We start from the raw sequence: 12,386 nt of genomic DNA, 5'->3' as shown, positions 1-12,386 counted from the left end.
TTCACCCTTCCCACAGCCAAGTGTGAGGTGATGAAGGAAGCCCATATGGGGCAGCCTACAGGTTAGATCAGTGCTGGGGATTAATCTTGGTGTATTTTAGACAACTGAGTCTGTGGCAACACAGCTGTAGTTAAGGGGTTAACTTTTGGGGCTTGGTTAATTAAAGGAAAACAATTAGGTACTGGCAGCCAAGCGATCCCTGCTTTTAGCAGCAGCTTTCTGGAGCCGACAGCGAAAAGGTTCGAACCTCTAACAGCAGTAAACTTTACCGAAGTCCAGCGATCTTTCCTGAAAGTGTTTCAAAAGGCACCGACTGCACAGAAGTGCCAGGCTTGCACAAATCGACCTCATCAGTATGCACCTTGTTTTGCCCCGTGACACTCAGCAGCTGCGGTTAATTAGTCCTTGATAATGAATTGCCCATCACGACTGCAGGAAGCCGGTAGGTGAGCGATTCCTAACCGTGCTTTGGAATCAGTATGCAAAAAGCACAAACGCTAAAGAGTAAAGTTAACAATCTGTTTACCCCTTCCCTCACTCCTCCAAGGCTGCTACCAGCCAAAGGCTCAGGGAAAAGCAATAACAAATCTATTTCCAGGGTTCAGCAGAGAGAAACCATTTGGACTGCTCTCAATTTTCATATCTTTGCCACCAGTGCTTTGTGTTATTTCTCTCAACTCATTCAAGTTAGGAGATGAAGCCTATTCTTTTGGCTAATAGCATTTAAAGCCTCTCTCTGGAGATAATTAGTCCTCCCTCCCCATCCCATCCTCAGCAGAAAGAGCAGAGAGTCACCAATAAACAAAGAAATCCAGGCAGTGACAACCAGGGTATAGCTGAGACCAAAGCTGCCTCTCACCTCCCTGTCTCAGCACAGCTGAGGATCAAAAACAAGTGACACCACAAGCAATAGAATGAACAACACAAGGATTTTCAGATTAAGGGCTTCGTCATTTTGAAATCAGGAAAACAGCAACTCCCCATCGACAAGAAGCAAAATACCAACGTGGAATCACAAGATGCTCTGCCTGGTCACCTTCCAACCCGGACAGATCGTCCTGAGTCATTCAAAATCAGCAGATAAGAGCAAGAATTGGGAAAGCTGCAGCCTTTTACCTCTGGTTCCAGGCCTGTCACCCAGCCACTGGCAAATCACACCAACCTCCACACCTCAGCTCCTACCGAGATACAGGAAATCCTCTGGGCAGAGGACAAATTAAGGGCAGTCAGCAGTGGGAAAGCCCCTCTGCTGAAGCCTGACAAACTTCTGCATGTCTGTATGGCAGCTCCTCCCACGGGATCTGCCCTTGGATTCAGGGCACAGTTTGGAAGGAGTTAAACCCCAGCCATGGGGATGAGCAGCCATGCTGGCTGCTGCATTCCTTGCCCAACCATGACCCCACTGTGCAGGGAAGAACTGGGAATAGTTATCACCACAGCGCTGACACGTCAGCAACAGCGACTAATTAACTGATAAAAATAGATCTCTGAAAGGGCTTTTTTCCCCTCGACACAAAGCCCAGGCCCAACGTTGCCACAGTTGCACATCCATTAGTTTTCCACAGGCTCCAAACTTGCTAGCTAAAAATAAAAGCATTCTCACACTCAGAAAAATAAACCCACATGACATTTGTATGCAGAAAATCACTGCTAAAGAGAATTAGGGAACTGATTACGAATGACCTGGAGCATCTCCACTCCCACCTTAATGGATGCAGGAGCAAGATGATGTCTTTGCCTCCAACAGCCCTAATAGCTTCCCAGCAGTCCAAAGTTATGGGTTTGCCTGAAAAATTACATGTTTTGAGGTAATCCAAATGATCCCAAGGATATTTGCAGCTTTCTTCACTCATGAGACCAGCCAGAAAAACCCAGTTCTGTTTTAAGCCCCCCAACACCCAGACACAGGTTTTGTACAGCTTGTAACTAAATATTCATCACCAGCTAATAAACCTGCAGGAACCACAGTCTCAGCAAATTTTAATACATAGAATGCTCCAACACATGCCAAACACAATGAAATTTAATCAAAATAGAAGCCATTTGTTTAAATACAAATGATTTGGCTCTCAAAACTGTTATCAAATTGAACTGGAAATGAAATTAACCCGTGGCTGAATGAAGCAGAAGGCTGTATAATCACTGATCCAGCAGCACGAAAGCAAGGATGCAATCACATTCCCCTTGTTTGCGGCACTGCCCATGCTCCCAGCAGGACTCCCACTCCATCTCCCAGGGGCTGGGAATGCTCTGTGCCTCAGACACAGCTCAGTCCTTGGGAATCCAGGAAGAAAACGCTCCTTGCAAAAACACTCTGATACATTATCAGCGAACAGAGTATCACCTGTGAAAGGACACACTGACACCTCCGCTTGGGACAGAGAGCGCAGCATTCCCAGCACTGCTGGGAGGATCAGGATTGAACCTACTCTAATGAGCAAGGGTTTTTGTTGCCATCCCTGTGCAGATACTCAGCCTCAGTCGGTGTAGCTGTGACAGCCCCGTCCCTCACAATCGGCCTCGTTTTGGCTCTATTTTGCCCCTTCCTTCACAAAAAGGAATTTAAACTACATAAGCTGATGATTTTAGGTGTTGTCTACTCTTAAAAGCAGTTTGGATTCATTTAAAAGGTCTGCTTGAGGAGCACCTGGCACTCCTGAGGAAATCGCAGCAGAGAGAGGAATCCAGTTACACTCCCTTGCATCTTCTGCAGCACACCAGACCCACTCAGCTGAACACCCTCTGCCCACCCAGAGTGGGCTGTGGGAACTTCATCAATCCCCTTCCCTGATCCTGCTCCAGACTGGCTTTTGAAGAGCAGGAACATCACAACTTTAGCACTCACTCCTGCACAATTCCAGCTTTCTTCAAGCAATAAAGAAGCAAGTACAAGGAGAAGGCTCCTGGGAAATCTCACTACACCCTTCCAGCACTTGAAGGAAGATGATAAAAAGAAGGAGAGTGACTTTTTATACAGGCAGAAAGTGATAGGACAAGTGGAACAGTTTTACACTCAACAAGGAGATTTAGATGAGTATTGGGAAGGAATTGTTCCCTGGCAGGGTGGGCAGCCCCTGGCACAGGTGCCCAGAGCAGCTGTGGCTGCCCCTGGATCCCTGGCAGTGCCCAAGGCCGGGCTGGATGGGGCTGGAGCAGCCTGGGACAGGGGAAGGTGTCCCTGCCATGGCAGGGTGGAACACGAGCAGCTTTAAGGTCGCTTCCAACTCAAGTCATTCTGGGATTCCTTGACTCCAGTTCTCTTTCGAGGCTTGTGGAAGCAACAGTTAAACATCCTAAAGCTTAAAGAGCTTTATAGTTTCTTTCAGCCTCAGCTGAGCACCTTCTCCCATCATTTCACTTTGCAGTATTTCAGTGCCAGAGAAGGGCACCAAGCCCTCGCCTACCTCCACCTGGACAAACACAACCCAGTGCAAGGCACAGAGGTAAATAATTCATCTGCGTGCAAACACAGGGAAAGAACAATTAAGCCAGAAAGCACAACGGGGACGTTTCAAATTTCAGTCAACATTAGGGCAGGAGAGATCAAACAAAGAAATACCAGCGGGGCTGCCTCAGAGGGAACTTCGGGAAGCTGCGAACACTCACGGCAAGGCACGGGAGGGCGGCAGGGACCAGAGCCCGGGTTTTACCGGAGCGCCAGCCCGAGCCGCTCGGCTTCCCAGCCGTCCCCCGCAGCACAGAGCGCACAGGACGCCAGCTCCGCTTCTCGCCTTCCGAGCCAGCGGCGGCTGCTGGCCCCGCGAGCCCGGTCCTGTGGGGCCGCTCCGCCGGGAGCCCCCGGCCCGGTGCCCGCACAGCCCGGCCCTTCCGCGGCATCCCCGGGGCGCCGCCGCTCCCGGTCCGTGACCGCCCCCGGGCAGGGGGCTGGGCTGCGCCGGGCCGGGGCTCTCCGGGCCCGTCCTTCCCCCGCCGAGCGCGGTTCCCTCACCGTGCCGGCGCTCCCGGCCCCCGCCCGCCCTTACCTGCCGCCGCCGCCGCCGCCGGGACGCGCCGCCGGAAGCCGCGCGCGGGGCATGCCGGGAGATGTAGTGCGGCGGACTGACACGCCCCGGCGGGAGGACACGCCCCCGGAAGCCCCCTCACAGCCGGCTGTCGGGGGCAAGGCGGCCGTGCGGGGCAGGGCTGCAAGGAGAGGGGCTCTGGGGTCCCTTCCGACCCAAACCATTTGGGCATCGCTGGGTTCACGGCGGAGCTGGTCCCGGCGTTCGGTCCGTGCCTCCCGCTGGCTCCAGCGAGCGGCGCTGCCGCCCCGGGGAGACCGGCGGGTCCCGAACCCAGCCCGGCCCGTCCCGCCTGTGCTCTGTTTCCATTTCCATTGTCCATTTCAGCCCACGCAGCGGATCCAGCAGTCTGCTTGCATCTGTCGGGAATGAGCTGCCCACACTCAGGGCAAAGGTGTTTCATCTCCAGCCCCACATGAACCCCTCACAGCGGGGGCAGCTCAGCCCCAGCAATGCCGACTTTGCAAAGCGCTTCGGGCTCCGTTACTCGTAAAATGTTCCTTCAGCACAGATCATTATTATTATTATTATTATTATTATTATTACCACTACTGTTATTTCCTGTTGCTTTGGTGTGTACTAAACATCACCAACACATTATGTTTTTAAATTGAGGGCAATTGTAGTGTAAAAAAATAGCATCTATTGGGATCATAACTGTCAGCTTCAGGTAGGGAGATTATAAACACACCTGCCCTGCAAGAGAACAGTGAAAGCTGTGGATAAATTATAGATAGGTACACAAATTGCAGGCTTTAGTTGTGCACTGGATGAGGAATTTATTGGTCTGTAATTGTGACCAGGTGAATAAACAGAGGGGTTAAGCGATGCAGTGCCAGGGTGTGAGCTGAAGCAGCCCCCGGGCCGCGGTGCTCCCCGGTGCTCCAGGGTGGCGCCCGGGCAGAGCAGCACCGCGGGCTCCGCTGTTCTCTCCACACACCGGGAGCTCTGGCACAGCCGGCAAAGCCCAGGGAGCCCCGTCCTCCTGCCTCAGCTTCCCAAAAGAAGCTGCCCTCACACCTCTTTCCCCCAAAACGGAGGCTCTGCCCTGTGAGTCCCCGGCACTCTCTGCAAGCCGGCGGCTCCCCCGCGCCGCCAGGCTCCGGCCCCTCCGGCACACCGCGAAGCGCCGGCCGCGCAGAGCTGGCCCCTCGCCAGGGCTCTATCAGCGCCTTCCAGGGGCTCTGCCCACGCCCTGATAACTGCTGGCTTCACAGCACGGGCCTGGCGTGCCCTGCTCTGCCCCAGCAGCACTGCAGCTCAGCTCTGCGCCAGCAGTGCAGCAGAGCAGCCCCTGGACACACGGTGGGATGAGGGTCATGCCTAAATCCTGGCTTCCCAGGAAGATGCTACAGCCAGGAAAGACTGGAATCAGTCACCACAAAGGAGAGCTTACTGAAGTCAAATCCATCCCCCTCAGGCAAGTGGGGAGTACTCAGACCTCCCACATCCTCCCTTGGACAACTCGGGGATGCTCCCTAGTACTCCCAGAGCAGCAAGAGCCCTGCACTCTACTTCTGCCATACAGGAATAGCCCATGGGTGGACCAAGGGGAAAGTGAAAAAGGAAAAAGAATTTAAAAGTAATTATTTTATTTTTTCAAACAAGATTAATAGCAAAGTTACAGAGGCATTTCCATGCCTAGTCAGGAGTTTATATATATTTAAAAAAAAACAGAAATAACTTAACTGGAGTGATCACTCAACAGCCAAACCAAGGGTGGCAATGGGGCTGGATCCTGCTCCCCAACAGGCACCTCCATGTGCTGCTGGGAATGCTCTGGCGTGTCTGGATAAAGCCATGGCCAGCCCATCCCACCCTGCCACCCGCACAGCAGCAGAGGGGCTGAGGGAGCCCCATGCCCCAGCACGGCTCCCCACATCAGCCCCTGAAGCTGAGGAAGTGGAGATGCACCAGCGGCTGGAAAACAATGCAAAAACGTGTAAAACACACTCAAGCATTCCTATGCTTTCCCTGCTCCTGCCCTGGCACTTAGGTTAAAGGCACTTCACATCCCAGACTGCAGGGGATGAGGCAGAAAGGTGGGGAGGGGGTGCCTGGGCAGCACCCCCACCAGCAGCTGTCTCCCAGCACAGCAGGACCCAAAATGCAGGGATGAAGGGAACCCTGTGATATCCTCTGGCCATCTCTGGCAGGGGGACAGTCCTCTTCGGTGCCAGGACACGTCACAGGGGTGTGACACCAGCACTGCAGCCACAGACATCCCTGTCTGGCTTCACTGAGGCCAGCCCCAGAAGGCACGGAGCAGGAGAGCACTCGCAGCTCTGTCAAGCCCAGGGCAGCACTTGGGGGTCTTCCCAGCACCGACACCTTCCTGGGGGCTCACCCCTCCTGGGAGAAAGCGCAGGAAAGCTCCCACTTCACTTCCACAGCTCTAAGCCCGTGAAGCAGGGAGACAATACTCCAGATGAACTTCCAGGGTTCCAGCAGCGCCCCGGCCTCTCCTGCAGAGCCAGGGCAGGGGCAGGGGCAGAGCAGGGCAGAGCAGCTCAGGTCATGTAGCGGGTGACAGCCCTGAGGGCGTAGAGCAGAGCCGCCTGCATGCGCGCCTCCAGCAGGAGCAGGTTGATGTGCACCTACGGGAGAGCGGGGTCAGGGCACGGGGTCAGCACCCCGAGCTCCCTGCCAGGGGAAGGGACGGGCAGCACCTTCTCCGAGTGCTTGAAGTGCCTCCAGAACTGCGCGTAGATCTGCCTGGTGGTCCTCTCCGGGTAGCAAGCCACTGTCTTGATGTAGACCTTTAGGTTGCGCTCCAGGAGCTGGTTCACCTCCCCGTAGTCGTAGTCATCATAGCTGCAGAGAGGAGGGTGTGTTACTCCAGACACAAGCCTTGTGCATTCACAGAATCCCAGAATGGTTTGGGCGAGAGGGGACCTTAAAGCCCATCCAGTCCCACCCCTGCCATGGCAGCAACACCTTTTACTGTCCCAGGCTGCTCCAAGCCCCATCCAACCTGGCCTTGGACACCTCCAGGGATCAGGATTCCACCAACTCTTTGAGCAAACTCTGCCAGAGCCTCACCATCCTTATTGTAACTTTTTACTAAATTCTCCTTTCCCAGGGCTGTTCTGAACAGCATCACTTTGCCATGGGGAAGCAGCAGCAGCAGCAACAGTCTAAGCAAGACGGAGCCACTGGAGCTGCTCCTGGGCTCTTCCCGAGGTGCAGGAGGAAGCCCAGCCAGGTGCTGGGGACACACCGGATGCCAAAGACGCAGTGCACGTAGTTCCAGATGGCTCGGCGCAGCACAGAGGTGTCCACGCCACAGTGCATGGCAATGGTGTTGTAGGTCAGGTTGTAAACCACCTGGAACTTCTCATCCAGGAGCTGCCCCACGTCTGGGTACAGGCGGTTGATCAGCGAGTAGCCGTGGTCCTCCCAGCTGTAATCCTGGTGGAGAGAGGATGCTGGGGTAGGGGTCTGGTGGGGAAAAGCGGGGTGTCTCTGTCCTGGTTTCAGGAAGGGTAGAGTTAATTTCTTCTCAGTAGCTGTTCCAGTGCTGTGTTTTGGATTTGGAATGAGAAGGGTGTTGGTAACACACTGATGGTTTGGTTTTTTGCTAAGTTGGGCTTATCCTCAGTCAAGGACTTTATTCCTCTTGTTTCAGGCTCTGCCAGTGGGAGGGAGCATAGCTAGGACAGGTGACCTGAACTGACCACAGGGATATTCCACACCAGAGAACGTCATGCCCAGTGTATAAACTGGAGGGAGTTACCCAGAAGGGGCCAGTCTGGGTTTGGGAAGGGGGGGCAGGCATCAGTCAGCAGGTGCTAAGCAATTGCATTGTGCATCATTTGTTTTTTCCCTTTTCATTGTCATTATTATCATTATTTACCATCATCATTGTATTTTACTTTATTTTCAATTATTAAACTGTTTGTATATCAACATACAAGTTTTATTTTGATTTTCCTCCCTGGGGTGGGGGAAGAAAGTGGGGACTGAGTGAGCAGCTGTGTCAGGTTTCATCTCCAGCTGGTCTTAAACCACAACACCCCCCAAAGCCAGGGACACAAGGTGGGGTCCCCCCCTAAGTTGACACCTCCCCCCAGTTCTCAGCACCTGGTTGCTCAGCTCCAGCCCTGCACCCACTGTCCACAATCCTGGGAACAACCCCGACATAAACAGGAGGCACCCCCAGACCTGAGCACCCACCTGTGCACGGAAAGTGGGGGGGGCCTGCTCCCCCCTCCGTGTGAAGTCCTTGTATCCGAATTCAGGGTCCTCCAGGAAGCAGCGGATGTTGGACTGCAGGGAGGGATCCAAAGCATCTACAAGGGACCAATGCAGTGGCCATGAGCGCAGATGGAGTCAGTGCCCTGGGGAGCTGATCCCGCTCTCCCTCAGGCAGATTCTGGTTCCTTTCCCCCTCCTCGGGCTCCCCTGGCCCACAGGGACCTCCTGCCCCAGCCAGTTGCCCCCTGTACCTCCTCACCTGAGGAAGGGACCAGCAAACTTTCTGTCTTCTCCAGCTCGAAGCGCGTCGCCATCTCCTCCTGTGTGACTCCTTCCTCCTCCAGCTGGTTTTCCTGCAGCAGCTTCATCCTCTCCATCAGCACCTCCACCTCCTGCACGGCATCTGTGTCCTGGGGAAGCACAGGGCAGGGTCAGCCCTGGCACTTGGGGGAACCCCTGAGCATCTCCCTTTGGGTTGGTCCTGCCCAGATTCCAGCAGCCCCCATAACCCTTCCCCAGACCCCAAAGGGAGGAGGGGGAAGTCCTGTGGAGGATGTGGGAAGTACTGCATGGCTCTAAAGCATCAGCTGTTCCCAATAAAGGCCCTCCGAGAGATGGGCCACTCTACACTGGAGACAAGCCTGGAGAAGAGAAGGCTTCAGGGAGACCTTAGAGCCCCTTCCTGTGCCTAAAGGGGCTCCAGGAGAGCTGGAGAGGAACTTGGGACAAGAGCCTGGAGGGACAGGACAAGGGAGAATGGCTTCCCACTGCCAGAAGGCAGGGATAGATGGGATATTGAGAAGGAATCCTTCCCTGTGACAGTGGGGAGGCCCTGGCAGAGTTTGCCCAGAGAAACTGTGGCTGCCCCATCCCTAAAAGTGTTAAGGACCAGGCTGGATAGGGGCTGGAGCAGCCTGGTCTAGTGGAAGGTGTCCCTGCCCACAAGACAGGCTTTAAGGTCTCTTCCAATCCAAGCCAATTTGTGATTCCCCATGAAGCATCCCAGGGTACATTCACACCCTGCAAGGTAAAGCCCCTCTTACCCCAGAGCCCCCCATGCTGTCCCCAGAGGCAGGGCTGCTGTCGCTGTGGGGTGAGGGGGTCCAGCAGCTGCTCCCCACGTCCTGGTCCTCCTCGGGTTTGATGCCGCAGCCGAAGACAAAGGATGCGAGCGAGTGGTAGTGGGTGAGGAGCACCAGCGCCTGCACCAGCTCCGCCAGTGACCAGCTGTCCTGCCCCGGCCGCAGCAGAGCCTGCCACACACAGCAGGGGTTGGAGAGACCCCCAGCCCTCAGCTGCATGCCCACCACAGCCTAGGGCTGGGGCAAGCCAATGGCAGGGATACAGGAGTGCTTGGGAAGTGCCTCACCCATAGACCCAGCAGGGGCAAGTCACCCCTTCCCATCCCACTGACTCCCTCAGCCCTGAAAGGGTTAAACCCTGGGGGCTGTGCACGCAGGAGGTGGCCCCTGGGGTCAGTGTGTTTTGGGGGGATCTGTGCTGGCAGCATCTGCTCTCACCTCGATGTGCTCCTTGGTGATGAGCCAGGGCCGGTGCGCCAGCAGCTTGTTGATCTCACTGAGGTTCCGGAGCTTTTGGGGGGCGCAGTGCAGCCCCCGCAGCCATGCAGGGTTGCCCCCCACCTGCAGGAACTCCCCCATGTGCAACCCCACCAGGTAGGAGCACCGGTGCCGGGCTGCTGCCTGTGGGGAGAGCCAGCAGTCAGCCTCCAGCACTGCCTGGGGTCCCCACCCTGCTACAAGCCCACAGAGAAGCCAAGGCAGGGAGCCTGCCCAAGGCAGGGAGCCTGCCCAAGGCAGGGAGCCCACTCGTCCCATGTCACTCCTGGAGGATTTTCCCTGGGGATACGAGTTCCAGACAGGGGGATTTCCCCCCTCACTACCAGTGCCAGTCCCCAGGGGCCCTGGAGGGAGGGTGTTGGGGTACCCTGGGTGGGCACCAGCCCCAAAGGGGTTTGGGATGTCAGACCAGAGAGGGGTCCATCTGTGGGGACCCAAGTGCCTCCTGAGCAGCAGTGCTGGGACCCCACACAGAGCCCCGTGTCCCCACACCCCAGGGCCCCGCTGCTCACCATGATGGCGATGTAGTGGCGCTTGTGGTAGGGCAGGGGCCCGTCCATGCGCAGCAGGAGGTACTGGGTCTTCCAGAAGCTGCTGAGGTACTGGGGGTGCAGCCCCATGACCATGGCGACGTGGTCCACCCTGCCTGCCGAGACAAAGGCCTCGAGGAGCTGGTGCAGGCTGTTCTCCCCGCCTTCCTGAGGGACCTGCAGAAGGAGAGGAGGGAATGAAGGGCTGCGAGCTGTAGGCCCCCACTCTTCCCAACCTCCTCTAACCTAAGTGGAGACCCCCCCCCCAACAAGCAGGACCCAGGAACCCAAGAGCACCAAGGCTGGATCCTCACCCCATTGGAAGCGCCCCGCCTCCGGAACGGGCACCGCCGGGGGCCCCTGCTGCCCGTGTCCCCACTGCCAGCCCCGGGGGGCAGAGGGGGCTTGGGGGTCTCCATGACAGAGCCCACACAGGCTGTCCTGCTCAGCCTGCGGGTTGGGTTGTTTGTTTGGGCTCTGGAGTGCGGGGGAGGAGATGGGGGTCAGCCCCCAGCGCAGTGACGAAACCACGGCGCTATCTCTGCCCGAGGAGCAACATCTGGAGGAGTGAGTGTGGGCGCTGAGATAGGGCTCAGGTGCCCTGGGGATGTCAGGGCAGAATGCTGGGGTCGGGCAGGGCAGGGGAAACACAGATGTGTCTGTCTGAGTGGGGAAACGGAGGCAGAGGCAGGGCAAGCAAACACCAGGGTGAAATACAGCTGTTCCCCTCATCTCCAGAACGACACCCCCACAATGCCACAAGGATCTGCTTGGGGTGGGTGACCCCTCTCCACCCCATCCTCAGCATCCCACCCCCACCGGGCACTAGGAATCGGGGGTTGGGAATCCTTCCTGTCACCCCACCCGCAGCTGGGAAGGGTGAAGGAGACCCCACCCAAGCCAATTCTCATCGCTTTACCTCTCCCAGGGGAATGAAGGTGCTGGGGCCCCTCGCCAGCTCCCGGGTAGCCTCGATTCCTCTTTCCTAGGAAGGAAGGCACAGCCGGGAGTCAGCGGAGCCGCGGAACATCCCCGTCGGCGTCAGCGGAAGGGGTGACTCAGGCAGACACCGGCACGGGCCGGGGGCCGTGTCCCCCACGCCCTCTGCGTCAGGCTGGCAGCGCCTGACGAAACCGGGCTGCGATGTTGCCGCACTGCCGGACGCGTGTGACACACCGGGACAGGCAGCTGTGACACCGCGCCAGGGGAAAGCAGGGGATCCCGCAGGACGGCACTGTGCTTACGGCTCCTCCGGGGGCCACTAACCCCCCCCCGGGGCACAAAATGCCACTAAACATCATGATTTCCCCCCAAATTCACAGTTAATGCAGAAATGAGCCCTTGCTCGCAGGGCTGCCCCTGCTCCAGGCACGGACTCGGGTCCCTTCTGCCCCACACTGCTCAGGGCTGGAAACCCCCACAGCACCCAGGGAGTCACTGGGCGAGCTGCTTCCACAGACCCGCAGAGGGGACACCACGGCATCGTTCAAACCCCTGCAGCCTGCTGCAGCCTGGCACCTTCCTGAGCCGGAAAGGGATGTGCGCCGGGGACGGGGCGATACAGCCCGGGAGCCCTTACCTGGCCGCCCCGGCGGGCCCCGCAGCCCCGGTGCTCCTCCGGCCCCGCGGGGCTGCACGGCGAGCCGGCGACCAGCATCACGCTGGGGCTGGGCGGTGGGGACGGCCCCGGCCAGTCCCGGTCACCCCCGGACGGCCCTGGCCAGTCCCGGACGGCCCCGGTCACCCCCGGACGGCCCCGGTCACCCCCGGCCAGTCCCGGTCACCCCCGGCCACCCCCGCGCTCCGCAGCGCCCCCGGGACCCCGCGCCCGCCACGCTTACATAGCACGGGACGGGGACGCGCCCCCGGCCCCCCTCGACCAATGGGAGCTTGCGGGCGTGACCACCCAGCAACAATCAGACCAATGACAATAGGAGGCGTGGCCGACACGCAGACATCAGGTCTACCCAGAGCCGGCCGCACTTTGCCGACCCCGCACTGGAGCGGTGGAAACGAGTCCGGGGCAAAGAGAAAGCATCCCGGGGGAAACCACCCCG

General features: G+C 57.6%; 2 protein-coding genes across 4 annotated transcripts in view; both read right to left on the bottom strand.

Moving 5' to 3' along the window:
• Positions 1–4,022, bottom strand: part of PHACTR4 (phosphatase and actin regulator 4) — a 56,809-nt gene extending 52,787 nt beyond the window's left edge. The window contains exon 1 of one of the 3 annotated variants that reach the window (XM_041463167.1): positions 3,984–4,022. The gene's annotated coding sequence lies outside the window, so the exon portion shown is untranslated. The other 2 variants (XM_041463164.1, XM_041463165.1) reach the window with 2 other exon arrangements.
• A 754-nt stretch (positions 4,023–4,776) lies between these two features.
• Positions 4,777–12,062, bottom strand: SESN2 (sestrin 2). Its single transcript, XM_041463136.1, has 10 exons — positions 11,909–12,062; positions 11,249–11,314; positions 10,312–10,506; positions 9,740–9,922; positions 9,263–9,472; positions 8,479–8,629; positions 8,199–8,314; positions 7,243–7,433; positions 6,692–6,836; positions 4,777–6,619 (listed from the first exon to the last, which is right to left on the bottom strand). The coding sequence occupies exons 1-10, from the start codon at positions 11,984–11,986 to the stop codon at positions 6,533–6,535; spliced, it is 1,422 nt and encodes a 473-aa protein (XP_041319070.1). The 5' UTR covers positions 11,987–12,062; the 3' UTR covers positions 4,777–6,532.
• Between the last annotated feature and the right edge of the window lie 324 nt (positions 12,063–12,386).

The sequence above is a fragment of the Pyrgilauda ruficollis genome, unplaced genomic scaffold (genome assembly GCF_017590135.1).
Source record: "Pyrgilauda ruficollis isolate IOZ18807 unplaced genomic scaffold, ASM1759013v1 scaffold162, whole genome shotgun sequence".
NCBI classification, from domain to species: Eukaryota; Metazoa; Chordata; class Aves; order Passeriformes; family Passeridae; genus Pyrgilauda; species Pyrgilauda ruficollis.
Note: the sequence above shows the minus strand (reverse complement) of the source record. Positions and strands in the feature narration are given on the sequence as shown.

Bases quoted from the DNA above. Each gene is read 5' to 3' on its own strand.
- SESN2 (XM_041463136.1), bottom strand. From the start codon at position 11,986: ATGCTGGTCGCCGGCTCGCCGTGCAGCCCCGCGGGGCCGGAGGAGCAC. The intron at 11,315-11,908 runs GTAAGGGCTCCC...CTTCCTTCCTAG, and splicing joins GGGCCCGCCGGGGCGGCCAG to GAAAGAGGAATCGAGGCTAC. The intron at 6,620-6,691 runs GTGCTGCCCGTC...GCTCTCCCGTAG, and splicing joins ACTTCAAGCACTCGGAGAAG to GTGCACATCAACCTGCTCCT.